Source organism: Lutra lutra, chromosome 1 (assembly GCF_902655055.1).
Source record: "Lutra lutra chromosome 1, mLutLut1.2, whole genome shotgun sequence".
NCBI classification, from domain to species: Eukaryota; Metazoa; Chordata; class Mammalia; order Carnivora; family Mustelidae; genus Lutra; species Lutra lutra.
Genome location: NC_062278.1, coordinates 49732492 through 49754911, shown reverse-complemented (window position 1 = coordinate 49754911; position 22420 = coordinate 49732492). Strand labels below are relative to the sequence as shown.

The 22420-nt window shown below is 37.0% G+C and overlaps 1 protein-coding gene across 4 annotated transcripts in view; it reads left to right on the top strand.

The window, feature by feature from the left end:
- ABI3BP (ABI family member 3 binding protein) overlaps positions 1 to 22420 on the top strand; it is a 268734-nt gene that overhangs the window by 111920 nt on the left and 134394 nt on the right. For 3 of the 4 annotated variants that reach the window (XM_047723248.1, XM_047723222.1, XM_047723232.1), the window contains exons 7-14: positions 8157 to 8205; positions 9224 to 9295; positions 9878 to 9970; positions 15397 to 15474; positions 17284 to 17355; positions 18083 to 18157; positions 18803 to 18874; positions 19558 to 19629. In XM_047723248.1, the coding sequence (XP_047579204.1) occupies positions 8157 to 8205; positions 9224 to 9295; positions 9878 to 9970; positions 15397 to 15474; positions 17284 to 17355; positions 18083 to 18157; positions 18803 to 18874; positions 19558 to 19629 (583 nt within the window). The remainder of the gene's footprint in view (positions 1 to 8156; positions 8206 to 9223; positions 9296 to 9877; positions 9971 to 15396; positions 15475 to 17283; positions 17356 to 18082; positions 18158 to 18802; positions 18875 to 19557; positions 19630 to 22420) is intronic. The other variant, XM_047723241.1, reaches the window with a different exon arrangement.

Here is a 22420-nt window from a genome sequence, read left to right as displayed (position 1 = left end):
TAGGTAATGCTTTAGGCATTTGCTTCTTTTTCAGAAAACGGAGGTGGAAGTATGAGACCAGATAATCTAATATGTTTAAAGATCTAAAATACTGGTATTCAATGTAGATGTTACCCAGGTATTTCCATATCCCAGGTGTTTTGAGGTTATACTCATTATCTTCTGGGCAGTGGATTGTTTTTTAGAATAACACGTTGCCAGAGTGAACTTGGACATGCTCTGTTTACATCGGTATTATTCATTTCATTTCTTTTTTTTTTTTTTAAAGATTTTATTTATTTATTTGACAGAGAGAGATCACAAGTAGACGGAGAGGCAGGCAGAGAGAGAGAGAGAGAGAGAGGGAAACAGGCTTCCTGCTGAGCAGAGAGCCCGATGTGGGACTCGATCCCAGGACCCTGAGATCATGACCTGAGCCGAAGGCAGCGGCTTAACCCACTGAGCCACCCAGGCGCCCTATTCATTTCATTTCTGTCCTCGGTCCTCTTCCCTCTATTCTCTCACTTCCTACTTAAAAAAGCCAATCTTTTCAAAACAATGAAGCAGCTGGCTTGGGTTATTTTTACTGTGCCTAGCCTCTCTTGAGTTCAGTAAGTACCTGCACATCTTATGTGCTTGACAATCCCCTCCATCTAGACCCCCACCCCTCACTACAGAAAATCAGTCCCTTGTTCCCTCTTTCCACCCACTTGTCAAAAATCTCTTCTCAGGAAGCACCGTACTAGGTATGTACTGCCTGTTATAAATGTAAACCATTGTTACAACCCTCACAGACATGTTTGCATTTTAAGTCACATGCTGAATTATAATGTGAAGGCCATTATGTCCTGAGCAGGTAGAGGAGGCATTAACATTTTGAAAACTTCCTATTATATATGATCAAATTTCTTTCTGGAAAGTTTGTGCCACTTCACAATCTTGCTACCAATCTATTAGAGTTATCTTGCTATAGTGCCCGGATTATCAATGTTCTATATTTCCATCACTAAATTTTCAGCTAATGTAATAGTAAAATGGTTTTTTAAATGTCTATTTCTCAGATTTCTAAAATAGCACTACTTTCTTCACTTGCTTATTAGCCATTTGTATTTTCCATTTAATGACCTTTTGGGAGTCTTATGGGTTTTATTGAATAGTTTAGTTCTAAAATTTCTTTATTAGGAGTCTCAAAGGTTTTATTGTATAGTTTAAAGACTATCAATTAAAGAGTATCAACTCTTTGTGATATCAACTAGGAATATTATTCTCACATTTGTTACCAATTTTGTTTATGGGAATTTTTGAAATAGGCAATTCTTATAATTTGTTTAATCAAATTATTTGTCTTTTCCATTGTCATATTTTCAATTGCATTATACTTTGGAAAGCTCTTGCCTATCCAGAGAGCAGACAAATATTTCCTTATTTTGATTTTAGTCTTATAAGTGGTTTGATTTTATGATAATTAAGCTCTATATGAGTTTTATTTTGCTATCTTGCAGTTAGTAAGGCTATATATTGATTAAGCTCCGAAATTTTTTTGCAAACAATCATTTGGCCAGTACTAAGTATTGACTTGTGTCATTCCTTATTAAGGTCCCTTTGGCTTTGTCTGTCTTAAATCCAATCACAGGGAATAGATTTGCTCTTTTTTCTCTTCTAGAACAATCCTCAGTCATGTTGTAAACGGTTACCTAGGAGACATATCTTATCTCCCACCCTCTTGGCTGGCCTGCTTTGTCTTACATGTGACTCAATGATGTCATTTCTTTCATTCCTTTTTATCAGCAATCATATTCCAATAACATCTTGTGTCAGAATATTTCATCTAGTGAGAGTTACTCAGCAAAATTGGGAAAGATGCTTGATATTTACTCCCAAGGAACTTAATTTCTTTTTCATATCACAAATAGCCATGATTAGAAGGTCCAGGAGGACACTTTCTGCATCTATGACCCAGAGCCAGATATTTTATCCCTTCAAGCTGTGAGGCAGAGTACTCCCCAACTCCAGCCAGCTGTGACAAGCTGTGGTTTGAAACTCTTGGCTATTTCCAGAGGAAAACCCAAATTCATTGAAAAGCTATTTTAAGGCTTCTCTGTGAGACTTTCTTCATTGTCGCCTTCTGAAAAGCCATCTGTGCTCTTGGGTAGCTCTGGAACACAGGAAGTTGAAAAGGAACCAGTTGAGATAGCCTTGAGCATCTTACATGGCCACTTAGAATTGATTCTGAAAACAGATTTGATATTTTAGAGGTATATATTTTAATCCAAATAAAGTCAATATCAATCCAAATATTCAGACAGACATCTCTGAAACTGCTTTTAAAAGCAATATTTTAAGAGATATGAAATAAAGTTACTTTCAAAGTTTTAAGCAAAAGATGCATTGAGAAATGTTTTCATTCACCTGTACATGCTTACACCTAAAATTTCCATGCAACAAAAACTTAGCATCTTCTGGGGCACCTGGGTGGCTCAGTGGGTTAAAGCCTCTGCCTTCGGCTCAGGTCATGATCCCAGGGTCGAGGGATTGAGCCCTGCATTGGCTCTCTGTTCAGCAGGGAGCCTGCCTCCCCCTCTCTCTCTGCCTGCCTCTCTGCCTACTTGTGATCTCTGTCAAATAAATAAATAAAATCTTTTAAAAAAAAAATCCTTAGCATCTTCTAAACAGAGATATTTGAAAAGGTATAAACAATTTGAACTTTAGGTTATCTATTTTTAGATGATAGTTATTTATGTTAAAAATGCAGATGTTAAAGAAGCCCGATCTTAAGCATCTGTTCACATTAAATAAGTAATTCTTGTATCTAACCACGTGTTCTAGTGGCAAGCGGTGGTGCGCTTGCGCTGGGAAGTGTAGCAGAGGTCTCTTCTGATTGGTCGGTGCCTTTGTTCTACCACATGTCAAACACTTTAAGTATCATCCCTACCTACCTATACCTCAGAAAAATAAGGACAAGGTGCATAAACATAACAGTGATTCTTTCTATATAAATTGTATTACTTGAGATCCGTGATCTTGTGAAAGAAAAAACACATTTATCGTAATTTTACTGTTTCAGTCCTGAGAATCTAGAACACTCTTTATGGAGGTGAAACCTAATGTTTACTATTGGGTTTTATTTTATATTTATATAATGTGTACATAATGTAATATCATATATATAAATATATATATAAAATGATTCAATCTAGAACAATGGCTGAAAGGACCTAGTTTTAATACGTTATGTCTATATTTTTAAAAAACGTATTTATCTTACCAGTTCACTAGCTAAACAATCACTTTTTAAAAGATTTTATTTATTTATTTATTTATTTGAGAAAGAGTAAGAGAGCATGAGTAGGAGGGAGCAGCAGAGGAAGAGGGAGAAACAGCCTCCCCACTAAGCAGGGAGCCCAATGTGGGGTTCAGTCCCAGGACCCTGGGATCATGACCTGAGCTGAAGGCAGGTGTTCAACCAACTGAGCCACCCAGATACCCCTAAACAATCTGTTGTTGAAGTACTTAGCATTTAACAGAAATTTTAAAATAAAAGTTTAATTATTTAATTCCAATCTCCTTAGAAAAAGTGTTCCCATAATATATGACATGTTTTCACCCTTCCATTTTTTTCCATCAGAGATCCACCCATCTTTTTAAAGGCATGCCTATTATTGGCAAAAAGAGAAGTGGTGTCAATTTTCAAAGTGTAACAGTTACCAGATGAGTGGGGTGAATAGGGAGCAATGCCATGTGGTCCCCACCCATACCTTAAGATTGTGTACAATTAATATATCTGGTATCCTTCTGTTCTTAGCAATTGTTGTCTTAAGCAGAAACTTGAAAAATTTATACCTAGGCCAATAATATTATCAAAGGTGTATTCTGACTCCTCCCTAAATGACCAGAAATATGAAGACTTTTGCAAGTAGGACATTAGATTAAATCAATATGTTTCATAATTTTCATTAGAACATCCTAAAAATGAATTAAAATCACAGTGTAACAGGCCCAAGTTCTTCTCATGTGGTTTGGCTCTTACACCATTGAAGTCTGATTTTGATCAACCCTTGCCATGCCCCAAATGGCCCCAGCTTTTTTATCTTAGGACCTGAAAATAAATCTGTAGTGAATATTCTGACACCACAAAAATACCAAATAGACAAGCCTGTGAAGAGGAGCCTACAAAGAATAGTGTTAACACTACACACATTAAAGCTAATTTTCAAAATAATATGAGAAGAAAGTTAGTATAATGCAGAGTGAATAGGAAGTCCCCCATCCCGTATGGTTACTACCGTTCTGGTTATTTCTAGATAAGCACAGGCTTTCCCTAACCAGGACTAAAATCAGCTGACTCGGTCTTCAGTTCATTGCTGTTTACCATACCAGCATCCTCTCCCCATAGAATTTCCCCACTGGATACTCAGCCACATTGTCCGTGGTAGAAGTGAATTCCCTTAACTAGTCCCCCAGCTCAGGATATAGTACAATCTGTTCTTAAGGAAAAGGTTATCTTAAAAGTCAGGAAAATAAATGCCACATTTCTTCTAGGGCAGGAGGTAAATAATGCTTACTTCCTGGCATACAGTAAACACACAGAAAATAGTGATTCAGTGAAGGGAGGACGAGGGCTGTGGAAGGAAATGGGGATGAAGGCTTGCAACAGGAATGGGAGTCAGCAAAATCTGCACAGAAAAGAGAGCCGGCAGGGACAAGGCCTAAGAGCAAAACTGGGATGGCAAGGAAGGGTTACTGCACCGTGTTGAACACTGTACATGAAATAGTTTGATTGAAATTGTGTTGCAGTTGGTTAAACGCTGTTAACTTGGAAATTATCACAGTATTTCCTTTCTCAGTGGATCCCAGTAGCACATGTTCCCTTACACTTTTATGAGAAGACGTAGGGGAAGGATGCACGTGCTGACTTCTTATTGGCAATTTAGAGCCTTCAGCATAGACATTATAGGCAGGAGTATTTTCCTGATGCTCCTAAAAACCCTACTTACAGAGAGGCAGCTACTTGCTCAAGAGTCCGGTCCTGATGCATCTTTGGATTGCAGATTAAGCAAGAGCATAATTATAGGTCTAAGAAGAATTGGACCCTGCAGCTAAATTATTTCCTCGTTTTTTGCCACATACTGGACATATAGTCTTGTCATCATCTTAATAGAACATTGGTAGATACTCAAGTTAGAGTTCAAAGAGAAACTTCGTGCTGTTCATGTGAAGAATGGGCTATTTTCCATTTGTCCTTGTCAAAAATTGTTTAAAAACAAATCATCAACAGCAAAGGAACTAGAAATTGAAATAATGAAATTCCAAAGCAATCAACACAGCAACATGTAGGTGTTTCTGCTAAAGTGATGTGTCTGAAAAACTTCCCATTCTGCAAAATGTGCACTAAATGGCAGGACTCATAAGGATGGAGAGCAAGCCATTCAAAAATCTTTGGAACTATAGCAACAGCTCTAACAAAAATGGTTCTTAGTACCTGGAAAGGCACTGTGATTCCTCCAAGCGGCTCCCATGTGGCTGGAGGTTGGCACAGCTCGCATTTAACATTCTCAAATGAGGGTGCCTGGGTGGCTCAGTTGGTTAAGCGACTGCTTTCGGCTCAGGTCATGATCTTGGAGTCCCAGGATTGAGTCCAGCTTTGGGCTCCCTGCTTGGCAAGAAGTCTGCTTCTCCCTCTGACCCTCCCTCTGCTTGTGCTCTCTCTCTTTCTCTATCTCTCTCTCAAATAAATAAATAAAATCTTAAAAAATATATAAATAAATAAATAAAATTCCCAAATGATTCTCAAAGGCCACATGCTGGCAACCCTTTCTCCCTAGAGCAGGACAGGTGAAAGCAAGGTGATGCAGAGCCCCTCTGGGAAAAGATCCTGTGTACAGGGGCTCCTGTTTAATTTTCTTATGATAAAGCTACAAGAGATCCTGCAGCCAGGGTGACATCCAAGCTAAGAATGTTTTTCCTCTCCCACTGAAGGTTCTACTACTTCTGCTATTCCCTTCCCCTTTGCCTGGGAAGAATTGTGTCTAAATTATACTATGTATCCTCCTAATTACCAATAGCACATAAGCTATGCAGTACACAAGCATGTGTAGTAACTGTATACTGTTGACCGAAATATCTTTTCTTTTTTTTTTTTTAAAGATTTTTTAATTTATTTATTTGACAGAGAGAGATCACAAGTAGATGGAGAGGCAGGTAGAGAGAGAGAGAGAGGGAAGCAGGCTCCCTGCTGAGCAGAGAGCCTGATGCGGGCCTCGATCCCAGGACCCTGAGATCATGACCTGAGCCGAAGGCAGCTGCTTAACCCACTGAGCCACCCAGGCGCCCCGAAATATCTTTTCTTAATCAAAATGTAATTCATGCCTGTAAAGAATCCGGAAATACAGAAAAGTATAAAAAATTAATCTGTTTATAAAAAATAACCACTGCCAGAAAAACCCTATGATCTGTTTCTGATAATTTGTGTATACATACTTGTTATAAAATCAGGTTATGATCTGGATATAATTGTAATCTTTGTATTTATTTATATTATGCACGTTTTCCACTTTGGTAAATAGATGTAAAATTTGAAGCATGGTTTATTTAATAAAAGCCCTGCTTTTGGATGATGTAGTTGTTTTGCACAGTGGTGATAATTTATATGTAAGGGTGTTTATCTTTGATTATTTTCTTAGTTTAGGATCAGATTAGATTGGGCTAGATTGTTATAGAGGAAATTACTGGGTGTGTTAGTCCATTAAGGCCGCTATAACAAAATACCATAAACTGGGTGGCTTAAACAATAGACATTTATTTGTCATAGTTCTGGAGCCTGGGGAGTTCAGGATCAAGGTGCTGGCAGATTTGGTATCTGGTGAGAGCTTGCCTCCTGGTTCACAGACAGCCATCTTCTCGCACAGGGTGCAAAGGTAGAGGGATTTCTCTGGGGCCTCTTTTATAAGAGCACTGATCTCATTCAGAGGGTGGACCCGTCAGGACTTAATCATTTCCTCAAAAGCCCTGCCTATAAATACTATCACAGTTGGGAGTTAACATATAAATTTGGGGTGGAGGGGACATAAGCATTCGGTCTGCAGCACTGAGTCTAAAGAGCTATAAATAGTTTGAAAAATCTGATAATAGTAAACTTCTATTTTTTGTGGTTTCTAACCATAAGGACCTTAATACAAGAAGAAAAATATCTTACAGTAAGCTTGGTATTATGGCCCTTATTACGGGCACATTATTCACTAAAATGGGAGCATGTTAAGTCTCTTGCTCACGAGTATGAACACCTGTGTGATAAGTATCTCACCCAGCACGTCCTGGATTATTAACAGGTCTGGTACATGAAGTCTCTTTATCATATATACAGGTTAATTCAAGCATCAACAAATCAATGTCATGCTCCCCTCTTTAACTCCGTCTAATTCTTCCTTATATATTTGCTTCCCTTATTTTGTTCCCATGTCTTTCCCTTAGCTGTTTTGTCCTTGGCTCACAGTTCTGTCCAGTGATGACTCTGTTTTCAAGTTAACACTAAACCTGTCCCCAGTTCAAGCCACTCCACGACATCAAAACTTCCTGTGGGATGTCTGAGGCAGTTTGGGAGAGGAGAGCAGGCACAGCGTCCTGGGATGCCTTTCGAGGTTGAGGTCCTTTGTGCATAAATATGTGCAGAATGGTTTAGAGTATGGGATTTGGGGGTAGAAATGTCTGGATCTGAGTCCCAGCTCTGCCTTCTTGGGCAAGGTGATCCTTGGTCTCGGGAGTTTGTGGAAGTCGGGTCATCTGTAGCAACAGCAGCAGTGGCTGAGCGTACTCACATCACAGACATGGATCAGTTTTAAAAGATAATCTGTAGCTTAGCATCTTTTTGAGAAGAAAGACAATTTGTTTGAGTCACATCTCAAATGAAGTGAGAAATCACCTGGTAGTCTATTTGCATGACTTAGCTCCTTCCATTGCAGTTTCCAGGTCAACTAAAATAATGGAGTTCTGCCGAGACCACTTCTTTCAAGCCTTTGGACATTTGTAGGGAAAACCAAATAAGTCCAATAGAATAGAGGTAGATATATGCACTAAAGATCTTTCCAGCCACCGTAGATAATACAGGATATTTCCAGTTTTTACATTTTTCTTTTTTAAAAAAGTTAACACTAACTAAAAAGCTCACTGTCTTCTCTCTTCAGCCAGCATATATCCCAAGGAAGCTAATTCCAATAACAGTCATCAAACAAGGTAATTTGTATGAGTCTGTTCTGGATGCATGTTTTGACCTATTTTTTTGGTTTGTTTTAATTCTAATACAGTTAACAGTTTAGAACTATTTTTCATATACTTTTTCACTGAAATAATTAAATACAGCACTTTTCCCCCTCAATTTTTCCAATCATTTTAAAGCAAAAGTGTGAAGAAATAAGTATCTTCTAGCAAATTGGAAGTTAATAGATAATTTTGGCTCTTGTACCAATAGGCCAAGTCTTGGCAAGTCACGTTGGTTGTGTTTTACCAAAGTAAAACTTTTGGTACAAAGCAATCACAATAAGGATTAAATTTTAAAATCCATCTAAATATGTGTGGCTTTGTTCAGGGTTAAGTTGGCATACATGAAGAAAATCATTAACAGGATATTTTAATTAGTGAAATAAAAATTATAATTTAGTGCTCCTTTTGGGGAGAGTAAAGACCTACAGTTTTCAAGAATTATGTCCATTTTATTGCAGTATCCAGTTTTTGTTTTGACTTTCAGTTTTTTAAATTATTAAAATGACTCTTTTATTTCCAGAAAGTTCCTTGGTAGAAGAAATTGGACACTTAAAGTAATTACTCATTTTAAGAAAACACAGTCTCAAGTGTATTCTCAAAACAGTGTCAGTATTGGACTAATAGAGATTCTTTGCTTTGATAATATACATTTTTACTTTTTAAGATTTACTGTATGAATTGCCTCATTTTGTGCTATTTCTTTAACTTGGGAAGGCATCAGAGAATGGAGGTGAGGAAGGAAATTTTCAGCTCATTTAAATGGAGCACTTTATGATAGAATAATAACCTTTCATTACTTGAAGTCATAGGTGTGAAGGTGATATGTGGCTTCCAGTCCTTTCGTTGACTGTGTACCAGTCCAAAGAGTTAATTTATATTAAATTAAAAGTTATATTAGAGCTCCCCCAGTGCAGATGTTTTCACATTACAGCTATTTACTGCTTCCTAACTATTTTTTTCCATCACACTGTTACCTTTTGTATTTCCGCAGTGATTCAGAATGTTACTCACAGGGCTTCAACTAAATCCCCAGATAAGACTCCCTTTGGAGGAACAATATTAGGTGAGTGTATGTTGGTATCTGTACTTAGAGTAAGCATGTCAGGCTACTTTTGGTTAATAGGGCACTTATGGAATTTTACATTGTTAGCAGATCTATTAAATTGATATTGGTTCATTTCCTTTTGATATTGAGCATTCTGGCTTGTGTCCATGCCTAGCTAGGAGCCAAGAGATGCTACCTCTATAAGTGTGTGTTAGAGAAACAACTCTAGCCCACTCCTAGTGGGAATGATGGCACCCATCTTACTTGCCCCATAGTGTTGTTGTTGTTAGGAGGTAGTCCTTATTGCATCGAACTGCTCTTTTAAAAGTTATTATTAATAATGGCATTTTGTTCACTGTATATGTTAAATAGCCATTTTACTATTTTTGAGTCTATGGATTAAAAGCTAGAGGATTTTGTAATTCAGTTCTGAACATTTAAAAAAAATCTGTTTAAAGTACAGTCATATTTTTTTTAGGTTTGAGTTAAAATTGATGATGCCATGTAAGTGCGAAGCTTTATTTTGTTACCTAGTGCTCTGAACTTTATTTTATGTCATGATGCACTTACTTTCTCTTACCCTATTCTATTTTCTTGCAGTCCATCTTATTATTCCAGGCCTTAATGAAACCACTGTTAAACTTCCTGCATCCATGATGCTTGAGATTTCCGATGCAATCAAGACACAGTTAGGTAAGCAGGAATGTTCAATTTTTGAACTTGGTGGTGACTCAGTACTAGCACTGATGATCCTAGGATACCCAAGGAATCTAGCAAATGAGCTATTGGGGCATTTCAAAGTAAATGGTAAGGGACAGGCATGTGCACTGTTGATGGGAATAAAAAATGGTACAGCTGCTGTGGCAAAAAATCCGACATAGAATTACCACGCGATCCAGCAATTCCACTTCTGGGTATAAATCCAAAAGAACTGGGAAAAAGTTATCAAAGAGGTATTTGGACATCTATGTTCACACTAACATTATTCACAATAGCTAAAGCATCGAAGCAACTCATGTGTCCATCAACAAATGAAGGGGTAGGCACCCTGATGTTTATAGCGGTATTATCTACAATCACCAAATTATGGAAACAGCCCAAGTGTCCATCAACTGATGAATAGGTAAAGATGTGATCTCTATACACAATGGAATATTACTTCACCACAAAAAAGAATGAGATCTTGCCATTTGCAACAACATGGATGGAGCTAGAGGTAGTATGCTAAGTTAACTTAGAGAAAGACAAATACCATATGATTTCACTCATGTGAAATTTAAGAAATAACACAATTGAGCAAAGAGGGGGAAAGGAGAGAGAGAGAGGCAAATCAAGAAACAGACTCTTAACTATAGAGAACAAACCAATGGGTTACCAGGTGGGTGGGGGGATGTTAAATGGGTGATAGGGATAAAGGAGCACACTTGTGACTAGCTCTGGGTGATGTATGTAAGTGTTGAATCACTATATTTTAAACCTGAAACTAATACTATACAGTATGTTAACCAGAATTTAAGTAAGAGTTTTAAGAATTTTTAAAAATTTTAAAAAGAATGAATGGGTAAGCAAAATGTGGGTATATATGCAATGCAATATTATTCAACTGTAAGAAGGAAGGAAATTCTGACACATGCTACAGGATGGATGAAACATGAGGACAGTATAAGTGAAATAAGCCAGTCACAAAAAGACAAATACTGTATAATTCCACTTACACGAGGTACCTAGAGCAGAAATATAATGGTGATTGCTAGGAACTGGAGGGAAGAGGAAAATGGGAAGTTAGTGTTTAATGATACAGTTTTGCTTTTATAAGAGTTTTATAAGAAGAGTTTTGGAGATGGACAGTGGTGATAGTTGCACAACATTATGAATGTATTTAATATTACTGAAGTATACACCTGAAAAGGTTAAGATCATATGTTTTATATTATGTGTATTTTACCATGATAAAAAAAAAAGGAGGGAGGGGCAGAGAGATTGGAGTGCTGGAAAAATTTATATAAATCACATTCTATAGGTAAATAGTTATTATATATTGTATATATTAATATATATATTATATAACGTATGTTTATATTTTTTTTAAAAAGTGAACATTTATCGAATTATCCAAAATACATATATTTATCTAGGTAAAATTTTCAAATAGAGTGATTGTTAGAAAATTGTTATACTGTACTGTCAAGGGGTCATGAGATGTTTTCAATGAGAGCTGATGTAGAGTTCAGGTGTGTTCGAATTATTAATTACTTGAGACTGATACTGCCTCTCACTTGTAGAAAGAGCTTGATATAATTTCAGTGTTTTTAAAAACACAAGAGGAGTGCCTGGGTGGCTCAGTGGGTTAAGCCTCTGCCTTCAGCTCAGGTTGTGATCTCAGGGTCCTGGGATCTAGCCCTACATTGGGCTCTCTGCTCGGCAGGGATCCTGCCTCTCCCTCTCTCTCTGCCTGCCTGTCTGCCTACTTGTGATCTCTGTCTGTCAAATAAATAAATAAATAAATCTTTTTAAAAATAAAAAATAAAAACATAATGATTTATTGGGAATCAAACCCAACAAAACCCTTTAATAGGAGCCCAGGGAATAATTGCAGTGCTCACTGGGGTAAATTAGTTGCTGCATTGAGTATCAAATTAGTCAGGACCCTCGTGATGTATATTACAGCATCTCAAGCTTGGTGGAGCATGAGAAACCTGGTGGGCTTCTGAGCCCAGATTGCAGGACCCACCTGCAGAGGTACTGGTTCAGTAGATGAGGGGAAGGACCCGAGAATTTGCCTTTCAAACTAGCACCCAGGAGATACTGAAGCCGCTTGCCTGGGAACCATACTTTAAGAACCACCCTTCCATAGTCTTGGGAGATGGTCTTGAGCTATTGATAAATACGGAAGGAGATGGCATGATGTGGTAGACATTGAACTAGACTAAAAAAATGCAGAATATTTTCTCTGAATCAGGCACTAGAGAAGAATTTTCATACTTCCATAAATGAATGTTCACCTTGTGTGGGTGCAGAAATAGACCCCGGACCCCTGTGTGGCTACATTCAATCAACACATAATGACCAAGTGTTACTCTCTGGCATAACTACAAATTATTAGTCCCAGAGTGAGTTACCTCTGAGAATGTAGATGAGTGACTTTAGACATCATTTCTTTAATTTGTACATCAGATTTGATCACCTCTTTTTTAACTATAAAACTGTCACCAAACCCTGCAATATCTAAATGCTGTGCTAAAATCTGGGAACCTTCCAAATTAACTTTCCTCACTGAGCCTATGTTCGGAATCCAGTGCTCAGTGTTCTTGTGCTCCTTTGTTCCCCGCCCGGAGCCTATATGCCTTGCCCTGCCCTGCCCTGCCCCTGGGAAAGTCTTGTTTGGAAGTGGGGGGGGAAGGAACTGACCAGTCTCTTGCTGATGTGACCCTTCATCCATCCAGCAAAACTACAAAATACAGAATTTGTGAAGGAGGTTGAAAATGAGCAGTTTTACCCAGACCACCACTGTCAGTTTTGAACTGGAGCATGTTGTGTTCTTTAGTCTTGAGTGATATTTCCTAAACTTTTGGGGTTTTGCTAAGTTCCAGCACTACCTTAATACCCATTCCGTCTTTCTGTTTCCTTTAGAGAATAAAACAGTGCATTTGTTTTATTTACTTTTTCCTTTTATCTTTCTGACATGATTCACTAAACACTTTCAGGATTGAGTGTGATTTCAATAAAGAAAAATTGTATGCAAACAAAAAATATCTTTTTTGACTTGTTTTTCTGTGGAAACACCATCTTAAATTTAACACATGACAAATTTCTTATGCGTCAAAGAGCTTAATAGCTAGTATCTTTGAAAATGCCCAGCAAATCCATCAAATGTGCCACCATGACAGACTGTATTAAAAATTACATTTTAAGTTTATTGTTTTTAATGGAAAGAGATACTGTTAAATAGTTCTTTATACCAGCAAGGGAGAAGTCAACTTACCTGAAGTTATTTAACACTGCAATTCAGAAAAGTAGTATTTTTTGAGGGGGTAAATCCTTAAAATAATATCCTCATTCCAGCGGGGCCCATCATGGGACATCAAGAAATTAATAGCTTTTGTTCTAAGAACACATGGTGTGAATAATGAGAGAAGTAAACAAGAAAGCTAGTATTACACACACCCCTCCCTGGGGCATACAAAGTGTTTGCCAAAGCCAAGACTTAGCCTGCCAAAAATGAAAGGAAACAACTGTGTTGAAAAAGGTACAGAAGAATTAGAGAGGAAAGGGAATTTCCTGGGATTTAGACCATATTCTTGTGGCATTTTACTCTGCTCTTGCCAGAACTCCAGTGGTCTATAGAAAGTGTAGATGAGTACTCATAAGTTGGTAAGAGACATGAAAGTTCTCTCATGCAAATATCTTCCCCACCTACCAATTTCTCTGACATCTGAAATAATGTATTTAGAAATATAGTATGCCTTTGTAAGGAATTAGTGATGTGTAAAGAATACAAATGTCTCTTGGGAAGGTAGCTTACCCCCGCACCCCCCGCCATTAACAGCCCAATTTTAGGCTAATGTGATTGCTGGCTGAGGGCAAAGTAATTAAGCAAAGTAATTAAGAGCATTTGTTTGAAAGTATAGGATCTGCTAATATCTTCCCTGCTATTCCTTATGTTCCACACATAATTGAAGCCATAAAATAATTGACTTTCTCTGCTTAACTTATTTCACTTAGCATAATCTCTTCCAGTCCCATCCAAGTTGGTACAAAAAGTTGGGTATTCATCCTTTCTGATGGCTGAGTAATATTCCATTGAAGAGTTTAGAAGGGAGGGGTGTAGAGGAATGGCATAGCTCAGTAATGGGTATTAAGGAGGGCATGTATTACATGGAGCACTGGGTGTTATATGCAAACAATGAATCATGGAACCTTACATCAAAAACTAATGATATACTGCATGGTGACTAACATAGCACAATAAAAAAATTTTTTTTAAATAATAAATAAGTATTGAATCTCTAAACTGTACACCTGGAATTCATATTACACTATATGTTAACTAATTGTAAACTAACTAAAAACTTGAAAATAAATAACAAATAAAATTCAAAAAAAATAGTAAGTAAAAAATAAAAGAGGATTCAAAAAAAAAAAAGGTCAGATCAGTAACACAAAAATCACTAATAAAAAAAATAAAATATAGGATCTGTAGGTTAAAATAAATAAATAGACCTAGTCAGCCAAGGAAACAACTGAGAATGTAGGCTGTTACACAGGAAGGAGAGGATTAACAAAGATGTCTTAAGAGAGAAGAGGACCCTGAAGGAGAGCACTAAGGAAAACCTTATAATCTCACACTTAAAAAACAAAACAAAACAAACAAAAAAACACTTCCCATGGTACACCTTGAAAATAACAGGACCAACGTTCATAAAAATCTGTGATCTGAAATTTTTTCCTATGCTAACAATCACGATGGTTCTAAACAAAAGCTGTGACTACAACAGAAAAAATGTTGATTAAATTTAGATATTTTAAGAATGGAAATCACCATAAATTTCTACTGGACTAGTTTTTTAGTTATTTCAGAGAGTCCCTTCTCTTTATGCCCTGCTCAATTAATTTGAACAATGTATTTAACATTTCTGTTGGGCAAAAATGCTGTACAACTTCATGTACACATGAATTCAAAATACACCTGTGACCATTAGATATGGCAAACACAGTAACACCTGTGACACCTGTGTCTAGCATCTTAAAACACTCCCAAAAATAATCAGCTCTATGGAAAAATCTATCGTAGACTTCTATAATATAGACTGAAAACTGATTTGCTTCTATTATCGTTGTGAAAGGGATGACTTTATAATTGTCTTTAAGTTATGTTGTGGTTTTTTTTTTCTTCATCCCAATGCCAATTTAAATCTTAAAGAAGTACCTAGAGTTCATGAGATGGAATTCTGAAGAATCCCTGGTGGAAATGCACAATAAATTTGTTGACTGCCTGGTGGGAATAATTAAGAGCAAAATTGATTTTTTGAAATAATCTGTTACTTGATATTTTGAATGAATTCTATTTGGGCACTGTGTTATGAAGAAGTGAGGTGATTGATTGTTCTCTGACTTCTTAGCTAAGAATGAAACGTTGGCATTACCTGCTGAATCTAAAACACCAGAGGTAGAAAAAATCCCAGCACGGGCCATAACAGGTAATGAGATCCCTATGTTGTTAACTTCGAGAGAATAAATATTTTGAGAAATGATAAATGGTTGATGAGCTTATCCTTTTTTCTGGTGAAAGACCACTAGGAGATTAATTTTCATCATAAGCACAAACGATAAGAGATTATAGATCCTTAATTTAACATTTGGAAAAACAGCTGATGCAGAAGGAACTATGGAATCATATGACCCAATATATAATATGGAAGCTGTATTTTTCACACTAAGTGAAAGTTGTCCCCTCAATGTTTAGGATATTTTTATACTAGAATGTAATACTATGGTTCATGTGCTTTCCTTTCATATGAAGATGTGAGTTCATTTTCCATTTCTTTCACAAGTGATCAGTTTAACAAAATGCCATAATTCCTTTGAAACCCATTAGCATGATAACTATGAAAGTGCCCTAGAATCATTTTGGACAATTAGATTAATTGTTCTATGGAAGATTAATCTATAGAAGATTAATAATCCTACTATAAAGAAATATAGTTCAGTGAAAATCCTTTAAAGAATAAATGTGGGATACATTTTCCCCATAGTTTATCAACCTTTACTAACAAACATTCAGCATTTCTTCTTTGAATGAACGGCCTAAGTCCGGCCCACTGGGGACATGTTACTCTCTGAACCACAAAGTTTTTGCCAGAGCAATACCACCTCATCCAGGGCCTAGTAAAAAACATTTGGCCAGAATTTCCCCAAATCCACATTTAGCAAAACATCTTCAATCTAAAAGTGAATTTTTTAATCCACAAAACTGCCATAATTAGAAATATCAGTGATTATTTACTTTGCACTAAACTCTTGGATTCATAACTGTTCCAGAAAAGATAAAGATTGGTGGGGAATTAGAATAACTTGATCTCAAGAAACCTATCCAAGTAGGACTATTTCTGACAGAGTAGGAAGTCTCGGCTCCTACCTACATGGAAGATGGACCTTCCATCCCCCACCTTCATGGGTGTTAGAACAAAGGTACAAACTATCTAAGGTGCTAGAATATTCTATTCAAACAAAATTCCTAGGTAATTTTTCTAATTTCAATATAATTTGTCAGCACCAAGAAAAACATAGGAATGACCCAGTAGATGACTCCAAGTTCTTTTCTGCCCCAAAGATCCAACCCATTTTTCCCATTATACTTTCCTCCCTTGGCATAGCATCTGACGGGAGAGTCTACAGATTTCTTTGTTCTCAGCCAAACCTTCTTCAGAATTTTCCTATTCAGAAACACTTAGGCAAACAGTATACCTGATTATTCAGTGTTGTGTTTATTTTGTGTCTCGCGGCTGAGCGTTTGATTCCTTACCGTAATTATAATCCAGTTCCAAGCTTTGCATGCTGACTGCCGTTTGGAAGAGAGAAATCTTTAATGTAATAGTTCTCAATAAACCTTTCTGCCTTGGGTCATTCTTTAATTTGCCCATTTATCAATTCATTTAATATTTGTCATATGCTTGCTGACTATACCCCAGACATTGTGCTGAGCCCTGGAGATAATAAGAAAGAAAAAGACAAGGAAAAAAATTATGATTAATAAGTGCTTTCACCAAGGTCAGCTCACTGTGATTTTTGGAACACAGGGAAAGTGGACCAAACTCAGCAAGGCAGCGTTGGAAGAAGTATCAGCTCAGGCATCTGGGGCAAGCCAGGGAGTCCTTAATTAACTTGAAAAGAATTGGTCAATTTAAGTGTCAGTTACTAATTCTAAAGGGCAACAAAAGCACCTTATGATCTTTGGTTGCTTCATTATTTTATCTGAATTTGTAAAGCTGTCTTTTTTTACCTTCCAGTGCCAGAGTCAATGCCAAGGACCACGAAACCCACTGTGTCTAGTGCACTAGACTTTTCAGAAAAAACACTAGGTAATTTTAACATTTTTTTTTCTTAACTCCCAACACTCATAAAAACAAAAAATAACCCCAATGCCTTAGTTCCCCCATTCCTTTTATTTCCCCCCTTTATTGGCAGTTGTTATTCGTCCATTTCTTGGGCCAATTCCGTTACAGAGTTAACAACATGCCTTGATCCTGGTGACTGATATTCTAGGCAGCTTGGGATGCTAGAGGCTGACTACACACACCTTTTACTGGTCTCTTGGGATGTATAGAAAAAAACGAGAATGCCAGCCTTTTAACCCACAAATCTTGGAGGGGTTGGGGAAACCTGGAAGTCTTGACTGTGTCTGTGCTTTCTGTTTCAATAGGCTTCCTGAGGCTTCTGTGCACTAAACTTGATGAGAATCCCCAAAAGTGTCCTGCTTTTTAATAAGAATTTCATGTCATGCAAGTTAGCTGCTTCCTGGCCCAAGAGAGTCTTGCTTTGTTGTCTTCTGCTGAAGAAAAGGAGCAGCATGTCTTTTGTTGTGTACTTGTGACGTTGATCTCCCATGCCACGTCATGCCCTCTGAAATTATACCTTCACATTTTAATAGCTATGTGAAGCTTTTCCTGGGGGAGCCAGCTGTTTCCATGAAAGGCATCAGCTGCCTTGTGCACACTGTGTTATGAGCATGCTTCCCATGATTAAGTGTGAGCCACAATGTCAAATCCTGCCTCAAGGAGTTGCTGACTGAATTCTTCTTTATTTTAGTTCTCAGCGAAAGGACGCCGGAAATCCTGCAAACTATTCTAATACCTAGGTTTGAATTGCCCCTGAGCACTCTAGGTAAAAATTACTCAACATTGCAGCTTGTTATTGCCTTGGAAGTTTTATTCATGCTTTAAAGAAATCCTTAGGCTTATTCATTCAAATGTATCTCCTCATAAGAAAGAAGGGACACATGGTTTCTAGAACAATAAGATCCCCAACATCAAGCCTTTAACCGTTATATTTTACAATTTAGGATCCTACAGAATCTTTATGACAAATAATTTGGTGTTTTTTCTTTTTGGTGGTCACATTCTGATATTCTATTTGATTCTTTTTATTCGATGGACTTTTTTTAGTTCAGATGTGTTTGCTGCTTGATTTGAGTTAAAATGAAATATATGATTTGAGTTAAGATGAAATATATGTAAGGGCACACATATGCAAGACTAAGGAAATTAAGACAGTAGTTACGGTGAAAAGAAGAACACAAATTCCTCCAATTTAGTAGCTTGATTATAAAAAATAGAAATAGAAGCACTATTATAGTATCCAGCATCAAAACCACAAGAGTAAGAAATACTACTAACAATACCTTACTTGACATGAGTAATTTGCTTTTTTGTGTTTGTTTTTCTGTTTTTGCAAGCTTGAGATTTTGAAAAATCTCTTTTCTCTTACTTGTACCTCAGGTTATAACATTTGTTATGTGTTTCATTGCAGCTCCGAAAAGGCTTCCAGAATTTCCTCAGGCAAACACACCCTTCCCCTTTGAGAAGCCTGAGGGCACTCTGGGTAATAGCAGCACCTTAAAGCTGGCATTAAGATAGGGGTAGTGATGGCTTAATTAACTCAGCCAAACAAGGGGTTGATTTTAAAACAAATAGAAAAAAAGTCTATTTGTCTCATTACATTTTCTACAGATACAGTAACAATCATCAGTATGTTAATTTTATACAGGTTTGGGGTTTATCCTGAAAAAATGCTGAAAGTATGACACTGAACTCTGGTCTCTCTCTTTTTTTAAAAGATTTATTTCAGTGAGAGAGAGAGTGCCTGTGTGAGCATGCATGCACACAGGGTGGGCAGGGTGGGGGAAGGGCAAGGAAGAGGGAGAGGGAAACTCAAGCAGGATGCACTGAGTGGGGAAGCCTGAGGAAGAGCTGGATCTCCGAACCCTGAGATCAAGCCCGAGCCAAAACCAGGAGTTGGGTGCTTAACTGACAGCGCCCCCCAGGCACCCCCCAAATCTGGTCTCTTTCTGATCACTAATCAAATGATCTCTGGGTAGATGCATATTGATTTCTTGATATAAAATAAATTTGGATTGGATTAGCACTTGTTTTTATTGCAAGCTTCTGGTGGCCACTTAACCATACCGACAACCTATTTCTGTCCCTTTCTCTTCTCCAAACAAAACAAGACAAAACAAAAACAAACAAAGAAACCTCAGTGAATTCCATTTCTTTTTGCTGTAGCTTCAAGTGGAAAGCCATGGACTGTGCCTACAAGTAAAACATCAGAAGATTCCAAACTCTCACCTCGAACTGGTAATTTTATTCTTTGTTAAATAATAGATGGGACCAACAATATTGAATAACTGCTCTTGTATTTATTTTTATAGATTCCCTAGTTGATTATCAAAATACTTGTAGTAAATGGTAAAGCTATAATCCATTCTTGATGCTTAGAGGAATGTCATGTTTTTCTCAATGCAAACACAAAATAGTTTTATTTTTGTTTTAAAAATCTGTATTTTGATGTCTGGATAGATAATTGGAAGTGTGGCTAGAAGAAGAACTGTGAATTGGCTCATGGATATTCTAGAGACATCTTTTATGACATTGAGAACAGTATCAAAAATAGCATATCATGGGTCTGAATTAGTATTATCAGCATAATGTTTCACATTATTGTGAGCTGATTACAGCTCACAAAGCAAAGTAAACTAGATGAACTCTTAGTTCCATTTCATCTCTCAGCTTTTGGGTTATTAACTTTGAGGGCATAGGGTCATTTAGGTTTCCCTTGAGCAGAATATAGGTTTTTTGGTGTCTATAATTATTCAAGAGTGAACTGACCAAAACCTCCTCAAGGAAACCATTTATGAAGTGTGAATGCCTAGGACATGAACTATATATAAAACCTGAATTGAACCAAGCTTTGGGTAGTGAGGAGATATGTTGGGAAGTGAGGATTGTAGGGTTCCAAAGAGAAGATCGAGGAGATTAAAGATCTTAATAAAGGAAAGGTTCCTTTTGCCTTCGATTCCAGAAAAGGAATATTCTGGTCTTGCTCTGACAGAGTATGAATAGTGGCTAATGCTGCAGGAAGCATTTGCGTTATCCAGTTACCTCGCTATGGCCAGAGCAACCTTAGGCTGCCAGACAGCTTGTAACTATTGACTGCCAACCCCCTTTGGATGAAGTGTTGGGGCTTGTCATGAGCTGTAACAGTTCAGTAGGTAATGATTTCAGACATGAGCATTGGCTCTAGAAACTTCTTAGCCTTCCCTCACAACATTTAAATTTTATACTTCTGCTACTTAGTATGATCCTTAGACCAGAAGCATTGGCATCCCTGGGGAGCTTGTTAAAAAGGCAGAATCTTGGGGTCTACTCCAAATCTTTTTGAATCAGGATCTGCTCTTTAAACAAGATTTCCAGGTAATTAGTATGATCAGTAAAGTTTGAGAAGCACTACCTTATCACTAGTCAATACTATTTCACACAGTGTAGGTAAGAATCATCAAATGTGGTCAATTATAGTGTGAGAGTTCTCCGGTCAGTATAAGATTAGTTTCTCAAAGTGGGTGATTAAGTAGCTCTTGTTTCTACTAATGCCCACAATGCCTCTATCTCTTATATAAAGATTCTGTGACACCTTCTTTCATGTTAAATTTCAAATTAAAACTTATTTTAATTTGAATTAAATTCAAATTTAATATTGTGATTGGATATATTGATATATTCATACCATCCTTCCATTCATTGCAGCCTTTCCTGTTTCTTGTGATTGATTTTATGTGAATTTATACATGTACTAAGTTTCTATTTCCTATTTCGTTTCAGTGTATATCATTACTTTACTTTCCGTTTACTCACCATGGTTTCCTAATGCGATTATTTTTGAAATTAAGAAGAGAGGTAGAGATAGTATTGGAAGGCTGGTCCATAAAACCATTGGTCCCATTCTTAGTTGTTGTATCCTTTGAAGAAATGATATATTGTCGCTGGTATGAATGGACAAAATGAAAACATTTTGCTTTCTCTGTTGGGATACAGTGCACCTATACTTACTGTTTCAATTCCCATTGGCCAAAGACCACTAGAATCACACATGTTTTTGAACAAAATTAGGTGTTTTACTCATTGCGACAATAAGGAATGCAGAACATGAGAAACAGTGGGACCTCTTGGTAAGAGGGTGCTAGAAAGGACTTATTGTATAGGATGTGGAAGGAATGGCTCTGGAATGGCTGCTGCCAAAAAGTGGGAGTAATTCTATAACTGAATATCTTAATCCTTAACTAGAAGTGAAGAACAGAGTGAAGCAAAGTTGTGCTTGATAAATTCATATTAACCAGAATGTGGGGACAGAAATTTTTGTGTTCATGCATTTGTGTTCAACACAATCACAGAGTGGTATGGATTTTATCTTGATCCGTCTTGGTCACCAAGTGGTCTTGTGTGAAGTTGGTGTCCATTCCAATTGTTGATGCTCAGCAGAACACCGCAGCCTAGCTGTGGGTGCCAGGCCAGCTCCTGGATGCCAGGAACTGCTTTTCTCTTTATCAGCCATTAGGTGTGACTTATCAACACCTCTTGTAAAACTCCTTTTGTTTCAGCACTTGCTTAATTTGTGTTTTCCACATTTAGTTCATATTTTGTATCAAATCATCAGAATGCATGCTCTCAAAAAGATGTCAATGTTACTTTTGGATATAAAAAGCTGTATGGAAATTCTAACTTGCATGCTAATTATTGAAATCCCTAGATCATTTCAATAGTTGATGAAAGAAAGAGTAGGACAGGGTATTTGGCATTTGGAGTATCCCAGAAAATCTGAGAAGTGTAGTCATCAAACATACTCTTCCCACTTTCAGCTTATTTGCCTTAATCTTTCATTAGTGCTGCATTTTATGATCTTATTATTTGGAATTCTATTTTGTATTAAGCCCTCTCTAAAGTGTTTAAGTAGGATTGATTGATTTTTTTTAATTCCCTTGGCAAATCCAATTTTTCTTAAAATTTAGAAAGGAGATGATAAAAAAACTGCTTTATAATTATAATTTATAATTATACACCACAATATACACTTCTTTAAAGATTTTTTAAAAAA